This window comes from Notolepis coatsorum, assembly GCF_963971535.1.
Source record: "Notolepis coatsorum genome assembly, chromosome: 13".
NCBI classification, from domain to species: domain Eukaryota; kingdom Metazoa; phylum Chordata; class Actinopteri; order Aulopiformes; family Paralepididae; genus Notolepis; species Notolepis coatsorum.
The window spans coordinates 55,148,517-55,171,233 of NC_140177.1; the positions used below are offsets into that span (position 1 = coordinate 55,148,517).

The 22,717-nt window shown below is 44.7% G+C and overlaps 2 protein-coding genes across 2 annotated transcripts in view; one reads left to right on the plus strand and one right to left on the minus strand.

The window, feature by feature from the left end:
• Positions 1–4,932, plus strand: part of mep1bb (meprin A subunit beta b) — a gene marked incomplete at both ends in the record, with an annotated part of 211,403 nt that extends 206,471 nt beyond the window's left edge. The window contains 3 exons of the mRNA XM_084327668.1: positions 2,156–2,335; positions 2,901–3,141; positions 4,704–4,932. Coding sequence (XP_084183794.1) covers positions 2,156–2,335; positions 2,901–3,141; positions 4,704–4,932 — 650 coding nt within the window. The remainder of the gene's footprint in view (positions 1–2,155; positions 2,336–2,900; positions 3,142–4,703) is intronic.
• A 557-nt stretch (positions 4,933–5,489) lies between these two features.
• Positions 5,490–22,717, minus strand: part of LOC311239363 (PH domain leucine-rich repeat-containing protein phosphatase 1-like) — a 31,453-nt gene continuing 14,225 nt past the window's right edge. Inside the window, 9 exon segments of the mRNA XM_084327669.1 lie at positions 5,490–8,120; positions 9,645–9,864; positions 12,766–12,960; positions 17,762–17,875; positions 20,219–20,349; positions 20,590–20,752; positions 21,357–21,430; positions 21,432–21,558; positions 22,687–22,717. The exon segment at positions 22,687–22,717 is cut by the window's right edge and continues 125 nt beyond it. Coding sequence (XP_084183795.1) covers positions 6,708–8,120; positions 9,645–9,864; positions 12,766–12,960; positions 17,762–17,875; positions 20,219–20,349; positions 20,590–20,752; positions 21,357–21,430; positions 21,432–21,558; positions 22,687–22,717 — 2,468 coding nt within the window. The 3' untranslated portion in view covers positions 5,490–6,707.

Here is a 22,717-nt window from a genome sequence, read left to right on the forward strand (position 1 = left end):
GTGTGTGGGGAAACACACACACGCAGTCGGGACACAGACTGTGATGAGCGAGCGAGAGAGAGGAAGAGAGAGATAGAGAGGGAGAGGGAGGGACACAGAGCACCCCACACACACTCCCGACTGTGCGCGCGGGGAGCGTGCGCAAAACACTCCGCATCCCTCCCTCTCCCCCTCCCCCCCTCCCGCCCGCTCTCCGCTCTCTCCCTGACGGCACTCGCGTCACATCAACCTGTTGCAAAATATCATAGCGCAGACGCACACTCCCACGCGTATTCCGATCCGTGCAATAATATTCACAGGGGTATATATTGTCATTTGAAACAAGTTTTTCCAATGCATTGTCCCGTGGGATTATGCCCCCCCGCGGCGAAATTAATTAGTATCCCCCTCTATCTCTCTATGTCTCTCTCTGTCTGCCAGTGCAGACTGTGGGTGACTATCACTCAAAGCGCTTTGCGAGTATGGGCGGAGCCCAGCCCAAAACAGCTTGACATTTTTAAGTGGAAAAATGCTGCTTTAGAGTACTTGATTAGAAATTCAAAACAATGAATTTTTTGAAAAGAAAAAAAACTTACAGATGTGTTCCATAGACTCACAGGAATTGTGTAACATTGTCCAAATAGTGAAAGGAATAGCAAAACATGGGACCTTTAAAATTAAATGTTTACTTATCAGATGTAATGACACTTGTGTCAATGCAAATTCAGCATGGTTTGAAAATATGTAATTGTTTTTATGACTGTTTAGGGCAATTCTTTCCAAGACCAAGATATATGAGTTAAAGAAGAAGCTTGCTGATCATGTTAAACAGCTGGCTGAATGATTCCATGGTCTTAGCACCCAGTGGCGTCGCGTGGGTAAAATAATAGGGGAAGCCAAAAAAAAATTATTAAAAAAAAAATTATTAAATATTTTTATTAATAATTTTTTTTTTTTTTTAAGTCAAGCAGTCACCATGTACACTACAGTATGGCTCGGCGGCCAGTCAAACTTTCTTTTTATTTATTTAACAGATTGCAGAATGGGTACAATACAGTACGGCTCAATACACACAATTGTATAAGGGGATGCAGACCAGAGAAAGACGTTTGTCTTGTTTACATCAGGGTCATTAATACTGCTGGAGCATTGGTTAATTTTTGGTCCGATTTTTCCTTGCGCGATTTTGCGCGCCGCGTGGGAGCAAATTCGAGACACATATTCGGTTGCAAAAAGGTGTCCCACGGTCTCCTCTATGGCCGTGAATATTTTCACGCGGATCGGAATCACGGCGCGCCGTGGGACACTTTTCCGTTTCGGCGAGTTTATTCCACGCTTTCTGTTTTCCTTTTCTAAGCATTTTAGGGGCTACATGTGAATCAGTAAAAGTTGCGGGACGCCCAGATGTTTCCACGATAGAAAGCTCGCGTGGATCCCATAATAGGCTCACTTAATACAGCGTTTTTAAAATCACGCGACATTTTCAGGGTCGCGAGCCGACCTTTTCCCCTCGTTTTCGATGATGGAAGTGATTTAGGAAAAGCTTCGGCACGCCGAGAGGTCCCCGTGGATTTAATCTCGCGAGGATCGGGGCAATATTCGGCCCGTGGGAACAGTTACGGGTTAATACAATGTTCAGAGTGCAGAGGGGAAAATATGCTGAGTATTTTCCTCTCAGCCCCGTTTTAAACTTTTAGGGTGTGGCAGTCAGCTCGAATCTGATTGGCTAGGATCGGATTTGGACTCTATAATGCTGGAAGCCTGGAGAAAGAGACCTACCATCTGCCTCCTATCCTGCTGCAGTGAGCATAGTGAGGCTGACAGTGTGTTAGAGGGAGTGAGAAGGAGAAGAGGGAGACATTTAAAAAAAAAAAAAATCATATTTCATATTTGATATTAATTCATATTTTAATATTAGGGAGGCATGGCTTCCGTTGGCTTCCATAAGGATTCGCCACTGTTAGCACCTAAGAAATGCAGTGAAATTGCACCTGAACATATTGTTAAAAGTATCTTTCTTAACATTTAAATTTGTAGTAAACATCCTGGAATATGAGTAGATTACTTGCTTTACTTCTGTCAAATCTTTCCTTGGCAAGAGGTCATGTCAAATATTAGCCCACTCCAGGTGAAGAATAATGTCTGTTATGGTGATGTGTTCCTGTTCGTCCTCTAGCTACTGGAGTCTTCTTCTGGGACAATCCGGAGAAGGTGGGACAAGAGGTGAACGATGCGGACGGGACCAAGTATTTCCGTGGGCCTGGAGCTGGCACCTCGGTGTACCTGACCCACCTCCGAGCCAGGAGCAGAGATTTTATCAAGGGGGGAGACGCAATCTTTCTCCTCACTATGGAGGGTAAATAAACCATGAGTAACATAATAATAATAATAATAATAATAATAATAATAATAATAATAATAATAATAATAATAATAATAATAATAATAATAATAATAATAATAATAATAATAATAATAATAATAATAATAATAATAATAAAATGGATTTCCATATACCCTTCAAGAGGCGCAAGGACACATTATGCAGGGAAAATACTAACAATACAGCCAAGGGAAAAAACAAACCTTGGGAAGCCATTTTGTATTGCCTGCTACAAAGCATACACACTAATGCAAAAACACAATACACACACACACACACACAGCCATACCATATTCATTAGGAGGCGACATACCCAGGGGTCGTCCCCCTCTGTCAAGTAACAGCTGGTTCTGGACCCTCTATTCCACACGTCCCAGTGACATGTGATTACACTACCGATTCACACGCCCCATTCGGAGAGGGATGAAACGACAATCAATCATGCGATCCTATCAACGCCTGGCCGCCTCGTTGTTAATATGTCCCCCCCCACTAGGATCTCATTAGATGTCTCTTCTCCTCTCCTCCCCGTCTCTAGACGTGTCTCATCTCACCGCGACGCAGCCCCTGCCCTCCACCACCACCAATCCACCTGTCACGGCAAATGGGACCACACCTGCGACAACCGGAACCACACCTGCGACAACCGGAACCACACCTGCGACAACCGGAACTACACCTGCGATAACCGGAACCACACCGCCCACTGATGCCTGCACCGGCTCACAGTGTGAGAACGATGGCATCTGCGTGGTGGATGAAGGGAAGGCTGCTTGCAGGTATACTGGACTGTAACTAGCGTTTGATTGCAGAGGCAACGCAAACTACTGTACCAATGAATCAATTCAGTAGTGAATCACATTGACTCCACATAATTTCCTCTGCCTAGAGAATCTCTCTCTCCCTTTGGTTCTTCTTCAATCTCTCCCTTGCTCTTTCCCTATTTTCCCTGCAGGCTATTAATAATTACACACTCCTCTTCCCCCTTGGCTTGTAAATGTGCAGGGGGTCTGATGGAACTGAAAGACCCACTCCGCAATCCACCACCACTCAACACAAAATATTGAATGGGGGACATATTTTTTTATATGCAAAATGATCGTCAGAGACTTTGATGCAAGGACTGTGTAACCTATCATGACAGCTAAGCATGAGTTTCACATGACATTTTAGGATTTTCTTTTTACCAATTTGTAATGTTGTAAAGACAGGCCAGTATTTAGATTTATAATGAATTCTGAAAGTTGCAAAAAAAGCTCATTCTCCGTGTATAAGTCAACCTCTTCAGGAATCTACCATGACGGGGAACGCCATCCAAATGAAGATGTATTTCCATGGTCTAGGAAAGTTCATTCAGTATCTGTGAACATGAGCTCCTCTCTCCCAAGGCCAGTATCCAGAGAAGTAAGACCCAAAAGTGTGATGTCACCATCAAGGCTAACAATATCCCCACTTTGTTGTTACTCTCACACTCCACATTACTAGGTAGAGGACAGAAACTAGAGTTCCCTATACCGCCAGCCTCGACAGACCCAGGCTGTAAATCCATGTTTTATCATCAGCAACAAGCAATCACACTGTTGTACCACAAACATATTTGTCCAGTTTGGTGCAAAGAGGACAAAGTGTTAACAAATAGCACATCACTTCCTGTTTACCATGCATTTTTGTGTTTTTTCATAAAAGAAAAATCCCAAATGGCAGACTTCTTACTTCACAATGGTGGCACTAGAGGAAAGGTCATGGGGGTCACCAAAATCAATAGCTTTCTTCATCTTGTGGAATCACAGCAAGTCTATGCCAATCCGGCCTTATCGAGATATCACATTCACAGACAGACAGACAAACAAACAAATACTTTGATTTGTTTGTGGTCACTGTTTGTGGTTTTTTGTAGTGGTGTTCCATTTTAAAGGAACACGCCAACAGTAGGCCTATGGGAAATGTGCTTGCTGTCTTCTCCAGAGTCAGACAAGAAGATAGATACCAATTCCCTCTCAGTGCGTTCGGTAGAAAGCAATCCGGCTGTAAAATAACCTAGCTTAGCTTAGCATATAATACCACTAGCCTAGGTTAAAACAGTTTTTGGCCAACAGCTAGGCAGTGTGCTAAGCTAGGCTAACTTATTGTCGGATAGCTTTCTATTGAGAGAGGAAATTGGTATCTACCTTCTTGTCTGACTCTGGAGAAGACAGTAAGCACATCTCCCATAACGTTGGAGTGTTCCTTTAAAATGTCTACTGTATGGCAGAAATCTATTCTGGTTTTGGGCTTTCATGTAATAAAAAACACCTTTCTCTCTCTCTCTCTCTCTCTCTCTCTCTCTCTCTGTTCCCTCCAGGTGTGTGGTAGGTGATGACTGGTGGTACTACGGTGACAGATGTCAGTACAAAGGTTCCATCATGGACAAAACCACCATGGCGCTGGTGGCGTCCCTGTCCGTTCTGGCTGCCATGCTGATAGTCACGGTGGTCAGTGTCATCTATGTGAAGAGGAAGTACAAGAGGAGCAGCGCCGACATAGGAGTGACCATGTCCAATCTCAGTGTCTCGGGGAAGAGCTTGGATTAACAAGACACCCCTGTGGAGCTCCTTTCTTCTTCTACCTTTGCCTGTATACTGTGAGAGAACCAAGGAAACTATGAAAGAAGGAAGGGTCATCGTTGTCCGGCATTGAGTTGAATGGCATCAGCCATCTCCTCGTTTATGTCATTTAAACACGCTATTACCTCGGATGTCAGAATCATCGACAATTTGTTGCATTATTAATTATTAACGTTTTATATAGTGGTTGATCAGATAGGTGGTATATTTTGAATATTAATACAGGCTTCAATCAAACTGACACCAAAGTGATTGTGAGGTCTATACTATTAAACAACACTGGCCCCCTCTGGTCATACAATGTAAATACACTCATGTCTCTATGAAGATGTCCTCATTTCAAAAGTCTGTAAATGATGGGACATTTTTATTAATATGGATGAAATGTAGATACAATTAAAACTATAATCAACAGAAACTCTGGTGTTTCATGTTCTTGGGTTCTCTGATCCACAACGGAAAAAACGAGACCGGGACAGTACGACTTATATTCACAAATTTAAGATTTATTACCAAAGACAGGAACATTTGTGATGTTTTGCTTTCATGTGGATATATCTGTTTGTATTACTGAACTTGACACAGTCATGCCGGTGACAATAGTTACTGGAGGGGGAGCTGGGACAGAATAGTGTGTGTGTGTGTGTGTGTGTGCGTGCGTGCGTGCGTGCGTGTGTGTGTGTGTGTGTGTGTGTGTGACGTTGTGTGTGTGTGTGTGTGTGTGTGTGTGTGTGTGTGTGCGTGTGTGTGTGTGTGTGTGTATGTCGGTGCGTGGTATTATGTGTGTGTGAGTCTAAAGTGACAGGAAGGTGACATCTCCACAACAGCTACGACCATTCACCGACATCATACGGGTACGGAGTTCCTTTTAAAAGCCATCAGTATACAACATTTCTCTTATTTACAATCATTGGGGGGGAGGGGGGGAAATCACCATTTCTCTCAGAGAAGATTAGTAAAAGTGACTAAGTCACCATAAAGAGTATGCAACTCCTAGGAGTTAGTCTTTCAAATTTCTACACAAAATTTCTATGCCGTTTTACAGGCCGAGAGCCATCATTTTACTGAAGAAATACAGTATTTTTAAGTGCCCTATCTACAACAGTTAAGCGTGGTATTACTGGTGCGTGTACCATTCAACGTAGTTCATTGATAATAAAAAGGTTATGTGTCTCTGTGTTTTGTTTTTAAAAAGTTCTTGTTTTTTACCCAGCAACTTCACTTCCTTCACATTAAAAGATATGGTAAGTTCTTAAAAAAACAAACGGTGGAATCCTTATCCATATCAACAGGTGTTGTGTGGCAGGCTAACACTATTGCAGAGAGACTAGTGTTGATTACATACTGGTTGGTTGTCTAACACAAAAAACAGTCTGTGAGAAGAAGGTGCACCGCCCCGGATGCCCGGAAGGTTGTGTCCAAGGGGTGCCCACGAGGACGTGGGGTTTCATTAAAGGGCTCATTTGCTTGTCCTGTCCTATTGGTTGCTTGGAGAAAAGGGGGCGAAGCGGGGATTACAGTGCATGGTACTCCAGTGATGAGGTCATACTGAGCGTCCCGAGTCCTGGAAGGCGGTAGGGCGTTTAAGGAAAGCAGGATAAAGGTTTTCCACGTGTGATTTTCTAGTCTCTATAGAGGAATCTCCAAAAAAAAGCTTTGTGTCCACGTACTGCAAAAATCATAGTGGTAAGTTAACTGTAGTGGTGTATTGCGGGCTGCAGGTTTTGGGGGGGTTTCGCTGTTCAGAGGGGGGTGTCATAGTAGTCAGTAGGCTGGTCGGTTCCAGGAGGCTTCTGTTGTTTCTGCTGATGCTGTTTCATGATCTCCTTGACCTCCTCCTCGAGCTCGGGGGGGATGATGAACTGGTCGTCCGGGTCTGGCTGAGCCGGCGCGGTGAAGTAGCCCCCCGGCCTCTTGCAGGGCGCGGCGGCGGCCACCTCGATGAGGTTGTGGCTCTTCTCCTGCGGCGCCACAGAGCCGTTGCCCCTCCTCTTCCCCGACGACTTTCCCCCATCCGCGGCGCCTCCTGCCCCGCCTCCCTGCCACGCCTCCTCCCTCTCCGAGCCGTTCTCCACCTCCCCCAGGTTCATATCCACCCCATCCTCGAGGGGCTCCGGGGTGCAGGGTGGGGGAGGTGGCGGTGGGGGAGGGAGCAGGGTGCGCTCCTGGTCAGATGATGACGACGACGACGACGACGACGATGATGATGATGATGATGATGATGATGATGATGATGATGATGATGCTGATGATGATAATGGTGCTTGGGGCAATGATGAGGAGGCGGCGGCGGCGGCCTCCACCTTTAGGCAGTGGATATCTGCCTCCACTTCCACTCGGCTGCCGTTGGAGAAAACCCCAGCGATGGGCTCCTCGTCCTCGCTGTCCAGCCCGTTGTCTGACAGGGCACTGGAGAAGGTGGCGCTGGACAGCTGCCTCTGGAAGGAGCCCGCCAGGCAGGCTGGATGGAGGGCACAGCAGCTGCGAGAAGAGGGCAGCTCTGAACCGGCATAAGGGTACTGGCAGGGCTGGCTGGCTGCGTGTGCCTGCTGGGGCAGGTGGGAGAGAGACTGGGCCTGGTGATGCAGCTGGAGGTGCGGGTGCTGGGCCTGGTCGTGGAGCAGCACCAGCGAGCTCTGCGGAGGCTCGTCGGACGAGGCGGTGGAGCCCACCTCGCTGCTCATCTCGCTGGTGCTGATCTCACTGCTGATTTCGCTGCAGGAGGAAGGGGGCACGGGGAGGGAGCCGTCTTGGGCCCCCAGAGGCCGCTCCTTGATGGAGGAGGCCGAGGGGGGATAGGAGCCCAGGCCCGGGCTGGGGGGTGGCTGAGGGCGCTCGGAGCAGCAGCAGGAGCAGCAGTCCTCGCTCACGCTGAGCTGGACCACCACGGCGCTGAGGCTGTCGGTGCAGCCGTAGCCCTGTGCCAGCGTGCACAGCTTCTTGGCGGCGGCCAGGCCGTCGGGGACGTTTCGGACTGCCTCCACCGCCTCGACGGGGGACACGGCGTCCCACAGGCCCCGACTGCCCAGGATGAAGAACTCATCCTGCGGGGAGAGGGTGACCGTCTGCACGTAGGGGCGAGGGATCACCGACGGGTAGAGGAAGGAGTAGCCCATGATGCGTGTGGAGTCGGTCACACCGTTCACCTTGTTGTCCTGGAGGAAAGAGCAGGAGCCGTCATGCATACACACCTAAATAATATGCTGATTCATCTATGTCTACATCTTTCATTTTAACTGCATCCATCTAAGATAAGATAAAATAAGATATTCCTTTATTGGTAAATGCTGCATTTATATAGCACTTTTATCCAAAGCGCTTTACAATTTTGTTCCTCCCATTCACCCATTCACTCACACATTCACACACCGATGGCGGAGGCAACCATGCAAGGAGCCAACCTGCTCATGAGGAGCAATTAGGAGTTAAGTGTCTTGCTCAAGGGCACGCTGCCCGGGAGGAGTGGAATCGTACTAGGAACCTTCCGATTACCAGACGACCGCTCTACCTCCTGAGCCACTGTCACTGGTACCCTTGGGGACATTTCTGCATCATAGCAGCATGGGGGAGGGGGAGGAGAGGTACGGGTATGGGCAGGGTAATAGTAGAAAAACATACATTTGGCAATAAAATATAGTAAAGATACAAATAAACTGTGTAAACAATAAAATGTAATCTGAATATAAGAATATGAGAAAGTAAACAGTGTAATCAACAGTGCCAATCTGCATGCCCTATCACATTTTTTACATTTACATTTTAGTAGTAATATAGACAAGGAAGATTCATTAGTGGAAGTGTGCATTTTTTTTCTTCACGTATTGATTGAAGATGTGTGTTTTTACTAGTCAACGGCGAAAGATTGGTCAGGTTTCGGCTGTCCTAACTGTGGTGGGAAGTTCCTTCCACCATTGTGGAGCGAGAACCGAGAAATCAGTTATATTTATATTTATATTATTATATGTTACAATAAATATGGGCAATAAGAATTAGAATCTGAATATATAGTAAGTAAACAGTATACACAGGTGCAATAATACACAAGGTACGTTGTAGTCTGTGCAGGTTAGGTGGTAAGACATTCTAGTAGTTCTCGAGTTCTAGTTCATAAGACTGACGCATCAGAGACAGAACCTTATATTCGGCCATGCTTTAACCCTTTCACTACCACACTACAGAAGGTTAACCGTCTGTAGTGTGGTAGTGAAATGTGAACCGTCTGTAGTGTGGTAGTGAAAGGTTAACCGTCTGTAGTGTGGTAGTGAAAGGTTAACCGTCTGTAGTGTGGTAGTGAAAGGTTAACTGTCTGTAGTGTGGTAGTGAAAGGTTAACCGTCTGTAGTGTGGTAGTGAAATGTTAACCGTCTGTAGTGTGGTAGTGAAAGGTTTAACCTTCTGCAGTGTAGCAGTGAAAGGGTTACCCATTTGTCGTGTGTGGCAGTGAAAGGGTTAACCTTTTGTATTGTCGCAGTGAAAGGGTTAACCCTTTGGTAGTGTGATAGTGAAAGGGTTTAACAGACTGATAACCCTTACACTTCCTCATCCTTCTCTCCCTCCACCACACACACACACACACACACACACACACACACACACACACACACACACACACACACACACACACACACACACACACACACACACACACACACACACACACACACACACGAAGATGGCTACCTCTGTGATGATGGCCGTGTGTTGTCTGACCCTGCGGTACTCCTCCTCCAGGCCCACGTTGTGCAGCAGGGACAGGGGCAGCGGCTTGCCGTCGCGGCACAGGATGGCCTGGCACTTGCCCACGTTGGCGGCCGTCAGGGTGAAGCAGCCGCCGGGGTCGTGCCTGATGTGGCACAACGCAGCGGAGCCGCCCATCTTCTGCCCTGCCGTGCCCAGTTTCCTGTGGCAGAGAGAGAGAGAAGAGAGAGAGAGAGAGAGAGAGAGAGAGAGAGAGAGAGAGAGAGAGAGAGAGAGAGAGAGAGAGAAATTGAAAACAACAACAACACAAACTCTGTAGTGTTGGAGGTAAAGCACAATACATGAAAGGAACACAGCAACATTATGGGAAATGCGCTTAACATCTTAGATAGAAGATAGAAAGATAGATACAGTAGATAGAAAACTTTATTGTCATTTCAACATATGGTTGATTGGGATTTGTCTTGGTGCCAAACATACAGTACATACAGTATAAAAACTTACAATATAAAAACATACAAGAATACATGCAATGCAATCCCTACAATAGAAGTATTTCACAAACAATTTAAATAAAAAAATGCTACAGTGCCTAAAAGAGCTCAGTGTTCCAATTTAAAGTGCATATTGCCTTAAAGTGTCTGTCGGCTGGTGCTAGCCCTTATGGTACAAAGTGCCTGTGCATTAGGACTTGAGTTCAGGTGACGGACAACCTCGGGATATGTGCTATTTTTTAAACGAGGTGTCCTAAACCTGAGACTTTGGAGTCTTCTACCAGAGGGAAGGGGGTTCAAAAGGTAGTAAGCAGGGTGAGAGGGGTCACCGATCACCTTCTCCCCTTTCTGCTTGATGTGTGTGGCATATATGGAGGCCACAGAAGGAAGATCACAGCTAATGATTTTTTACGCTGCGTACAGTCCTTTCTAGTTGTCCCCTATCATGGACGGTGGTGTTTCCGTAACACACCGTCCATCTCGAAAGTCGAAAGTCGAGGAACAGGTCGAAAAGTACCTTGTGGGAATAAAATCTAATCTACGAATTCCAATCTGGCTTCAGAACATCCCACTCCACTGACACATGCCTTCTCTATTTGAACGACCACATCAAACAAGAGGGCAAATACTGCGGCATGGTCATGCTCGACCTACAAAAGGCCTTCGACACTGTCAATCACTCCATTCTGATTGACAAGCTAAAAGCAATTGGTTTTGATAGTCTATCAGTGAGCTGGATGCAATCCTACCTGGAGGGGAGAGAACAGATGGTGGAAGTAAACGGTACTCTACCCCCCCCCCCCCCCCCCTCCCAGTGAGCTGTGGTGTTCCACAAGGAAGCATACTAGGACCGTTACTGTTCCTAATTTATGCAAATGTCGTCAGCTTGTGACTGCTACTTGTTCCTGTTCGCGGACAGGATGAAAAAACCCTCAGCTCGGAACTCGGCAGAATCTGCACCTGGCTCGCTGATAACAAACTATCATTACACCTGGGTAAAACAGAGTCCATTCTCTTCGGTTAAAAAAAAAAATCAGCAAGACCGATGGCTTCTCAGTTACAGTGGGTGACAATATTGTCACAAGGAAAGATGAAATTACATACCTGGGTTCCATCCTAGAGGCAAATCTGTCCTGTGACAAAATGGCATCCAATGTAATAAAAAAAGTCAACCAACAAACTAGTTTCTTGTACCGGATCTCCTCTCTAGTAAACAAGAACACCCTGAAGACTCTGGCAGGAGCACTCATTCAAGGGTACTACGACTATGCTTGCACCGCATGGTACCAAAGCACCTCAAAGGCGCTAAAAACAAAATTACAAACATCACAAAACAAACTGATCAGACTACTGCTTGACCTGACTCCTAGAACCCACCTCACCCCTGCCCACTTTGACTACCTAGGATGGCTTAGAGTAGACGACAGAGTACAGCAACTTGCAATGGGCCTGGTCTACAAGATACACTACACCACTAAGGTACCCATGTACATGTCAAAATACTTCCAAAAGGTCAGTGAATACCACGACCACAACACCAGAGGGAGCTCCATAAATCATGCTAAACCCAGATTCGGCTCAAACAAGGGACTAAACACGTTTCGCAATTATGCCACATCAATGTGGAACACCCTACCCACAGCTGTAAAGGAATGTGAATCACTACCCACCTTCAAAACCACTCTAAAAGAACACCTACGGGAGACTGCAATTCGAAACTGGCCCCTGTAAATGTCCAAACCCAACCCCCTCCAATGTACAGTCCCCCCCCCCCCCACCCCACCTATCCAAGCCCCCCACCCACCTCCAATGTACAGTTTCCCCCCCACCCCACCTAATATATGTTATGATGAATTGAAAATGGGGGACCCTGATGTAAACAAGACGAAAGTCTTTCTCTGGTCTGCATCCCCTTAACAATTGTGTGTATTGAGCTGTACTGTATTGTACCCATTCTGCAATCTGTTAATACAATGTTCAATCACTCAATCAATCAAGCACGCTCTCCACAGTGGCTCTGTAGAAGCTGAGCATCGCCTCCCTGGACACACCAAACGTTTTAAGTTGGCGCAGGGAGTGGAGCCTCTGGTGGGCCTTGCTAATTATGTGGCTGATATTAACTTCCCATTTTTAATTGTCACATATGGTGATGCCAGAGTCGGACAAGAATATAAATGTTCTCTCTGTGTGTTCAGTAGAAAGCTATCTGGCTGCAAGCTAGCTTAGCATAGCACACATTAATAGAAGTGGATACGGACCAGCTAGCCTAGCTTGAAATTCCGGGAGAGGTGTTTTTGGCCAACAAGCTAGGCTAGCTGGTCCGTATCCGCTCCCATTAATTTGTGCTAAGCTAGACTAGCTTGCAGCCAGATAGCTTTCTACAAACACACAGAGAGGGAATTGGGATATATCTCGTCGTCTGACTCTAGAGAAGAAGGTAAGCACATTTCCCATAATGTTGCCATGTTCCTTTAAGATTGAGGCTGCACTAGTAGTACAGTACACTTCACTGAACCTCATCAGTGAACAAAGTGTTTAAACAATAGGGTTCTTGCAATACTCCAGCATGGTAGCCGTATCCAGCACGCCAAGTGTCCGTCCCGCCTCACCTTTGCATGACGAGGAAGGTGTTGGTCATGTAGTCCTCCGCGCTCCTGGTCTTGTGCAGCTCTTCGGCCAGCACGTCGTTCATGGTGCACTGGAGGAGGTAGGGCACCTCCACGTTCCTGTCGCCGTCGAACACGCCGTACAGAGCCTCGCGGCTCCCGCCGAAGCTGTTCACAGACAAGGCCGCCACGCAGAGCCTGGAGAGAAGGAAACAAGAGTCAATACATAAACTACACCATTCAGTCCATGAGTCACTGCTGGGGGGGGGGGGTGTCCTCATTCACTAATGGACATACGAGAAAGTTACCAAGAAATGTCTTCGTAACTAGATTTTTACGAAGTTATTTGGCATTCTCAATCGGCTTCTTTTAGTTAAATCGTTCGTAGGATTTACAAACTCGAAAAGGCAGTCGTAAGTCGGTCAGACTGGTGTGCACCCATGTTTTTTTAGTTTTTTTTATAAACTTTACTTTTTAGCGTTTATCGCTTTTCTGGTCAAGCATGACCGACAGAAACAGGTTGAAATGGGATGTAGAGCAGGGGAAGACATTCTGAGAAATGACGGCGGGTCCGGGAATTGAACTTGTGTCCCCCAGATCCGTGACGAGCGCGGTTTTCCCCGACGCAGAAATAGCGTAGAGATATGCGGTGAGCTACGGGAGCTCCCCCTGCACCCATGTTTTAACAGCTTCATTTGGGAGAAGTCCTTGGGGATTGTGGTTACTTCGATTCTACAGACATCCGCGGAATTAAATAATTATAATGATAATAAATACGACTATGTCTCTGGATGTATTGGTGTGCATCCAAGTTTTTAACGGCTTCATTTGGGAGTTATTTTTTATTTCGGGCTTTGGACACATAACAACGGTCATTCCATAAATCACCAAAGTTTTACCAGCTGCTATTGCAGCATTGTCCAGTTGTCCGAAAAGGGCTAGGGAGAAGCACTAGGCTTGTCGGGCCCTACCCCTGAAGACTTACGTTTTTTTTATTATTATTATTTTTTCATTTCCATACATACATAGTAGATACATATAGTACACATTACAGTACACACTACAGTACACATTACAGTATAGTATACCTGCAGTATATAATAGTATATAGTACATAATAGTGTATACAGCACATACATAATGTGATGTGAGATATATAGTACATGATATATACAATATAATATAGTACCATAATATAATAGCATATACTGCAAATATAGTTCAATATAATATACAAATGAACTATAATATGATTATATAATGTGATATGATATAGCGCACAGTACAGTATCATACGTTTTTTATATGCAATTAAAGCTCTTCTTCCCTTCTGTACCTATCAAACATACATTGTTTTAGTCTAGATTTGAATTGATTTATGTTTTCACAATATTTTAGTTCATCCTCTAGCCCAGGGGTGTCAAACTCATTTTCACAGAGGGCCACATCAGCATTATGGTTGCCCTCAAAGGGCCAAAGACCGTATAAATGTTAATGTAATGTAAAATAAATGTAGCTACTCATTTACATATTGTTAAACATGTTGTTTCTGTATTTATTACTTATTCAAGTTATACATATTGCATATGCATTTGCATATATGTAAAAATATATGTTAGCTTATGTTATTTTAACAAATAATTTTAGTTTATCAGAACCCCATATTACTCCATTAATCAATGATCAAACCATTCAAGTAAATAACAAAGAAGATCATCAAATAGAAGCTATGACATTAAGTTTGTTCAAAACCTTTTTGTCACAGTCAAGAGGGGCAGAACTAACAACTGTGAGCTGCAAAGAACACGTGGGACAGATGTAGCAGATGTTACAAAAACAAATGGCTGCACACAACCTTGCAGAAGCCATACATCCAACTAATGGAAGATAGTTTAATTAACTTTAATTAACAGATTGCAGAATGGGTACAGTACAGTACAGCTCAATACACACAATTGTTAAGGGGATGCAGACCAGAGAAAGACTTTCGACTTGTTTACATCAGGGTCCACCATTTTCAATTCGTAATGAAATTGCTATTATGTGTCTGCATGAACACACAACTGTAACTGTACTCAAAAATAACAAAATAAAGGTTGTCTCAGTTCACAACTATATTGGTCAAGTTTTGGGTGGGACTTGTTTGCGTCCCTACAGCTTCTTATTCAATTGAGCGAGATGCTCGGTTATGTCACACAGCCAGTTTGCATCTGACAGTTCAGACAATATTTCTTCAACCCTTTGTTACCTATTCCGTCTGGATCTTTTTTGTATTTTGGGCTGTAAAATTGTCAAAGAATGTCTGAGGAGTAAGTGCTTTTGGCTTTTTTCCTTTGTTACTTCATCAATAACTCAGATGTTCAACATACATGTATGTGTAAGAATGTGTAATAACTAAGGCTGTCAAAGTTAAAGCTTTATTAACGCATTAACCCACAATTATTTTAACGCCGCTATTTTTTAACCCAAGATTAATGTTTAAAAAAATTTATTTTTATTTTTTTACCAGAGCTCTTGGGGGGCCACATCAAATGACGTGGCGGGCCACATTTGGCCCGCGGGCCATGAGTTTGACACCTATGCTCTAGCCCATTCCACAGGGTGGCTCCGTAAGAGGAGATACACATTATTTTCAGGTTGGTTTTCATCACAGGTTTTTTGAAGTTCAATGGTCCTCTGAGGTTGTATCCCCCCTCTTTATCCAGACATTTGCTTCTTACATTTACCGGTAATTGATTATTTCTTGCTTTGTACATAACTTGCAGAGTTTTAAAGTTTACCATATCAATGAACTTCAAAATGTGTGATTGTAGAAACAGTGTGTGTGTGTGGTCCCGATATCCTGCATTGTTTATTACTCTTATTGCTCTTTTTTGTAGGATAGACAATGTATTTATGGTTGTTTTGTATGTGTTACCCCATACCTCTGTGCAGTAATGCAGGTAAGGCAAGATCATTGCACAGTACAGAGTGTGCAATGAGTTGGGATTGAGTACATGTCTCACCTTACTAATAATTGAGATGCTCTTTGCCATCTTAGCCCTCACATATTCTATATGGGGTTTCCAGCAGAGTTTATGGTCTAAAATCACTCAATTCAATTACTTAGATTCTACAGACATCCGCGAAATTAAATAATTATAATGATAATAAATACAACAATATTTGTGTGTGTGTGTGTGTGTGTGTGCGCTGAGTGCATCTGCCTTATGCATCATCACCAAGCTGTTTCGCCACTGGCTCTTAGATGTATGTGTGCACTAAGCAATAAGAAATAAATAAAACCAACTATAAATAATATCATAGAGAACAAGACGGTATATGGTATGTATAGTCTATTCCACTATAGCTACATCCGCGCGATTGGGTTTAGTTATTTTTTATTTATTTATTTTTGGACATGGTTCATTGAGTCATGACTATAAATGTAAAACGTAATTGTTAATGATACAAATATTGTCGTATTTATTATTATTATAATTATTTAATTCCGAGTATGTGTTTAGAATCGACGTGAACGCAATCACCAACTATTTATCCCAAATTAAGCCTTTACCAGTTTCATCACCTGTGCATTGTTGTATGTTACTATTGCACTTTACTGTTACATTTTCACTCTGGTTGGATGTTGTATTGTACTTGTGCTGTATAATGACAATACATTTGAATCTAGTCTAATACAATTTAGTTCAGTCGCAAATTGCTTTCGCACTACATGTTGAATATTTCCCCCATAAGGGTTAGCACGGAGCAGACGCAATGGATAGCCTCTCCTTATAAGGAGCTGGCGGGGCATTTCTGTATGCAAATGAAGGTGTATGAGAACGAGCTTCCAGTTTAAGAATGAGTGACGTTTTTCATTCATGCGAACCCAGCTGCGATGATTTTGGCCACCTACGAAGACCGTTTCACGCGTTCAGGAATTTCTTACATTTGTTAGTACAAACTTTTTACAAAGATAGTTACAAAGATACTTATGAACATGTTCGAGAATGATGTACTAATGTTTCAAATGCTGTACAAAGGAAAGAAACACTATTACCTCTCCCCCATACTCCTCTGGCCACATATTGATTACACTGTATGTAGTCTAGGGCTGTCCCCGACTAAGGATTTGGATAGTCGACTATGATTGGCCGAAATTAGCCGATAGTCGACTATTAGTCGACTATGGGGGAAAAAAAGAGTTGAAAAAAAAAAGTATAATTATTATTATTTTTTGTATCATTCCATTTGGGCTGTGGGGGTGCTTAATGTCTGAAGGAGTCAACAGAAGGCTTCTTGTCCTCTGCAAAAGCATGCAATTGGTCCACTGATGGATACATCTTGATATTTGTCTAGTCTAGTGTGTTCATTAGATGGGTGAAATCCTCTTTCAGTGCCTCTGTGCCTGTTTTCTTAGGCAGTTAGCCTCTGGTATGCGTGCCATTAGCGTTAGCCAGCTTCTAGGCCTCTTTTCTTTTGGAAAGAATGATACTTTTTTTTTTAAATAAATGTTTTATTTTTTTTATTCGACTAAGAGGTTGGCAGTCGACAGTCCTTTCGATCGATTAGTCGACTATTCGACTAATAGGGGTCAGCCCTAATGTATTCACACGCTGGTTACCACAGTAACATGTTTAGATCCGTATGTGCCTCTGCAAAGGCCACTGCGATTCGTCTGTGTGTGTGTGCATGCGTGTGTGTAGAGTGGAACTTCACTTTATCATGCATGAGCTGTTCAGATTTCTTTAGCCTTGTGTGATATTAAGGTATTTCATCCGCAAATTAGAAGGGCACTTGGAGAGAGATGCAACACCTGTGCTACGACAAATCCTGGCCTTTTTTCTTGATCCACCCATCACAATTGTTGCTTAGAAAGTGGAAAAGAGGGTGGGATTTGCTATAGCGCACTAAGCACCGGTGCTGGAATCAAACTGGGAACCTTCAAATGACCAGATGAGCGCTCTACCTTCTGCCGCTGTGGTTTGGAAGCTTGTGCCTGGTGTATGGAACTCACTTGTTCTTGACACCAGAGGCCTCTGTGTAACCATGACTCCACACAGCAGGCCCGCCAGACACCTCATTGGACGAGAAGGTCGGAGGAGGGTCGATACGGAAACAGCGGATATTACTGCAAAAGAAAAATAAAGGAAACATGGAAGATCATTAGTGTTAGGATCATTAGTATAGTATTAAAGAGGCACTTGTAACAGAGCGGCTTTAACCTGCCTGGTAAAAGTGCGCCTGTCCCTTTATGGCTGTCAATTTCGGATGCGCGCATATGGGCTCTGATAGCGGATAAGAGGTGAGACGTCAGAGGGTGGTGGGTTGGCCTTGTGAGACGTGAGATGTGAGACGTGAGATGAGAGGAGGCATGACCCGGAAGTGAACCGTATTTAGATAACGTTGAAAACGCGCAAGTAAACCTTACCTGACACGGGATGGATGACCAACGTGGATAGTCCGGACGTCTCTGACCTGATCATCTTCATCCAACACGAACTTCGGTGCGGTAGGCTACACGCTGCACTGTTTGTTTTGCTCCTGTTCCGAGGCTGTGACACAAGCGTCTCCGACTTCAACATTCCCCTCTCCAAGCTTCCTAACGGCGGCTACACGTAGCCCAGGCCAAACGCTCTCTCTCTCTCTCTCCACACCCTCCAGCCCCAGGCCAAACGCCCATCTCTCTCTCTCTCTCTCTACCCCTCCAGCCCCAGGCCAAACGCCCATCTCTCTCTCTCTCTACCCCTCCAGCCCCAGGCCAAACGCCCATCTCTCTCTCTCTCTACACCCTCCAGCCCCAGGCCAAACGCTCTCTCTCTCTCTCTCTACACCCTCCAGCCCCAGGCCAAACGCCCATCTCTCTCTCTCTCTACCCCTCCAGCCCCAGGCCAAACGCCCATCTCTCTCTCTCTCTACACCCTCCAGCCCCAGGCCAAACGCTCTCTCTCTCTCTCTCTACACCCTCCAGCCCCAGGCCAAACGCCCATCTCTCTCTCTCTCTCTACCCCTCCAGCCCCAGGCCAAACGCCCATCTCTCTCTCTCTCTACCCCTCCAGCCCCAGGCCAAACGCCCATCTCTCTCTCTCTCTACCCCTCCAGCCCCAGGCCAAACGCCCATCTCTCTCTCTCTCTACCCCCTCCAGCCCCAGGCCAAACGCCCATCTCTCTCTCTCTACACCCTCCAGCCCAAGCCAAACGCCCCTCTCTTCCCCCTGCTCTCGCATCACACACACACACACACACACACACATATTTTCTTTAGAGTCTTTCTATTTTTTCATTAATTCGCTCAGTTGCTTTGCGTTCATCACGAACTCTTGAAAGTTGGAACTATTGGCAAACGCCTATACCTGTTCACAAAATGAACTGAACTGAGTGAACGGACTGGTTTATGGGAGTTTGATCACAGGCTGGTCTGAAAATGAATTGTTTTGTGTTATAAAATGTTTGCTTATGATTTTGACTTTAATCCAATACATGGACATTTTGACTCTGAATTGAGCATGACTCCTGAGTGTTTCTTTGTTAGCAAACTAACCCAGGATTTAGCTTGGCCATTAGTCCAGGCCTACTATTAATCAAATTATTATCTTATTTGTATATTATGTGGTACAGTCTTATGCCGGAGCTATAGGCCTAATTAATCAAATCAAAAAGGTATTTTGATCTTCATTGGCAGGGTTTGGCCTTTGGCCCTGTCTGGCGCCCAACGGTAAATGTTATAGGCACTATAAGTGGACACCGCTACACACTTCACCAAAAAAAAGCTGATTTATTATTCAGGTATTGAGAGTAAATGAGTTTGAATATGCCCACCAGTGATGTCATCAGGAACATTGATTCCTTGTGTTAATTATAGCTCAATGAAATGATAATGTAGGAGTCCCTATAAGACAAGGTATTGCTATTTTATGTTGTAAACATTTTATAATTAACACAACACAACGATTCATGTCCCCGATGACATCACTGGATGCCATATTCAAACTAATTTACTCTCAATAACTGTCAAACTAAATGAATGTGTGCAAAAACGGTTTTGAGTTTTTGGATGTGTGTGTGAGATTATGTGCATTAATCAGCATTGTTTTTTAAGTAATATTCTCCTTATTCACCTCACCGCCATATTGGTCAAGTTTGATTGCAATGTGAGGTAGGGATGATGAAGTGCCCGTTCTCTTCAATGTTAAACCTTTGCTCTAAAAATGCCACTTCAACAACTGAAATAGTCAAAGCAACAGGCAGAAAAACACTGGGGATCACAAGCTCATGATCACCTGACTCACATTGTTTCCCCTCTCCATAGCTTTAGTGTTTTGAAATACATGACGGAAGTGAATTAGTCATCAGCTCATTGAAATCACACGTTCATTGACAAAAACGAAGATGGCCGACGAAGTGATCAATGCCTGGTAGGAAACTTGGGGTTGGCTGAGGCAGGGCAAGGAACCAAAATGTCAGGCTGCCTTACTTGAGCTGCTCCAGGGTCTTGTGGTCCAGGTTGAGGCGGGGGTTTCCAGTCAGGTCCAGCTCCTGTAGCTTAGGAGGGAGGTTCTCCGGCAGGGTGATCTCACTCAGCTCATTACAACTCAGATCCACACACTAACCACACAGGAGAGGAGAGAGAGATCATTATACACACATGCACGTACCCATGTATAAACACATAGACACACACACAGTCACACAAAAAGACACACACATACACATTGACAGACACGTGCACACATTAACACATGCACGCATACACACGCACATATACACACCCACACACCGCTACTGTATTGTACCCATTCTATAATCTGTTAATACAATGCAATCAATAACCCTGACTTGTCCTACCTTCATGTCCATCAGCTGCATCACCTCAGGAAAGACCTGGATGGCGTTGGAGTGGGCAATGAGCGTGTGCATGCGTCTGCAGTTCATGATGGTGGTGGGTACCGTCTTCAGCATGTTCCCACTCAGATCCACCTCCTCCAGCTCCTCCAGCTTGGCCATTTTACTGGGTGGGGGGGAGGGGGGGGGGGGGGGGGGGGGGGGGGGGGGTGAGGTCAATCTGTTAGAACGTGTGCGTTGAGTGGTTCAGACTAACTGGCTGGGTGAGAAATGAAGCATAAATTAAGGAGTGAGTGAGTGAGTGAGTGAGTGAGTGAGTGAGTGAGTGAGTGAGTGAGTGAGTGAGTGAGTGAGTGAGTGAGTGAGTGAGTGAGTGAGTGAGTGAGTGAGTGAGTGAGTGAGTGAGTGAGTGAGTGAGTGAGTGAGTGAGTGAGTGATATGGATGGATCATGGATGGATGGATGGATGGATGGATGGATGGATGGATAGATAGATAGATAGATAGATAGATAGATAGATAGATAGATAGATAGATAGATAGATAGATAGATAGATAGATAGATAGATAGATAGATAGATAGATAGATAGATAGATAGATAGGATGGATGGATGGATGATGGATGGATGGATGGATGGATGGATGGATGGATGGATGGATGGATGGATGGATGGATGGATGGATGGATAGATGGATGGATGGATGGATGGATGGATGGATGGATGGATGGATGGATGGATGGATAGATGGATGCCTCAGTGTTTCCTGTACCTGGCAGGGAAGGTCTGGAGGTGGTTGTAGGCCATATGCAGCACCCGGAGGTGTGTGTGCCCCGTCAGTAAGGGAAACACACTTATCCGTCAGCCGGTTGTTGGTCAAGTACAGCTCCTGGAGGATGCTGTGGCTGTCCTCCGATAGGCTGGACGGAGGCAGCTGCTCCAGCTTATTGGCAGACGCGTTTAGGCTCCGCAGACTGAGAGGGACGTTAAAGGTAAATGTTAAAATCCAAATTCAAGCCTGGTTTCCACCCTTTGTTGCTTCTCACCATTATTCATTCATGTTTTACTTATTTACATATATATTACCATTTTCCCAGGAAGTGGACTGAGAGTATCTGTATTGTCTGACAAGCTGGCTGTTAAAAAAACACGCCAACATTTTGGGAAATTTGCTTACCGGCTTCTCCAGAGAGAGACAAGAAGATAGATACCATGAATGAATGCCCTTTACTTATATAGCACCCTTCACAGCATGAATGCACAGGGTGCTTTACACTACAGCTAACATATAAAAACAGTGAACCGAATAAAATAATAGAATAAAAAGAATTTAAATAAAATCATCAGTCAATAACTAAAAACGATATGAACAGTGAGGACAAAGGGTGCCTATATATGACCAAAAGCCTGTCTGAACATGTGTTTTTTAGCTGTTTTTTTAAAAGAGTTTTCTGAGGGGGCAGTTCGCAGGTCAGGGCATTTCAGAGCCTTGGTGCCGTCACCTCGAAGGCTCGATCACCCCTTGTTTTGAGCCTGGACCTGGGGACCACCAGGAGGTGCTGATCGGCAGATCTGAGTGAGCGGGTGTTGGTGTAGGGATGGATGAGTTCAGTGATGTAAATAGGGGCCTGACCGTGGAGTGCTCTGAAAGTAAAAGTCAGGACTTTGAAGTGAATTCTATAGTGCACCGGGAGCCAGTGCAGGGATGCCAGAATGGGAGTGATGTGACATGATTTTTTTGACCAGTTTCTTCTCTGTGCGTTCAGTAGAAAGCTATCTGCCTAGGCTAACCGGTCATGTCCGCTTCCATTCATTGTGCTAAGCTAGGCTAATGTGCAGCCAGATAGCTTTCTACTGAACACACAGAGAGGAAACTGGTATCTATCTTCTTGTCTCTCTCTGGAGAAGACGGTAAGCTAATTTCCCAAAATGTTGGCGTGTTCCTTTGTAGCGTACTTGTACTGGGATTGGCAAATGAAACCAAGACTTCACGTCCATTTAGTGTGGCAATTCTTTGATGCCAATGAAATTCATACAAAAGACTTATACGTTTTTTGTTTTTTTTTATATATATATACTGGTACTTTTTGTTTTTACATTACCTGTCAGATTTGAGGAAGAGACTGCTGGGCA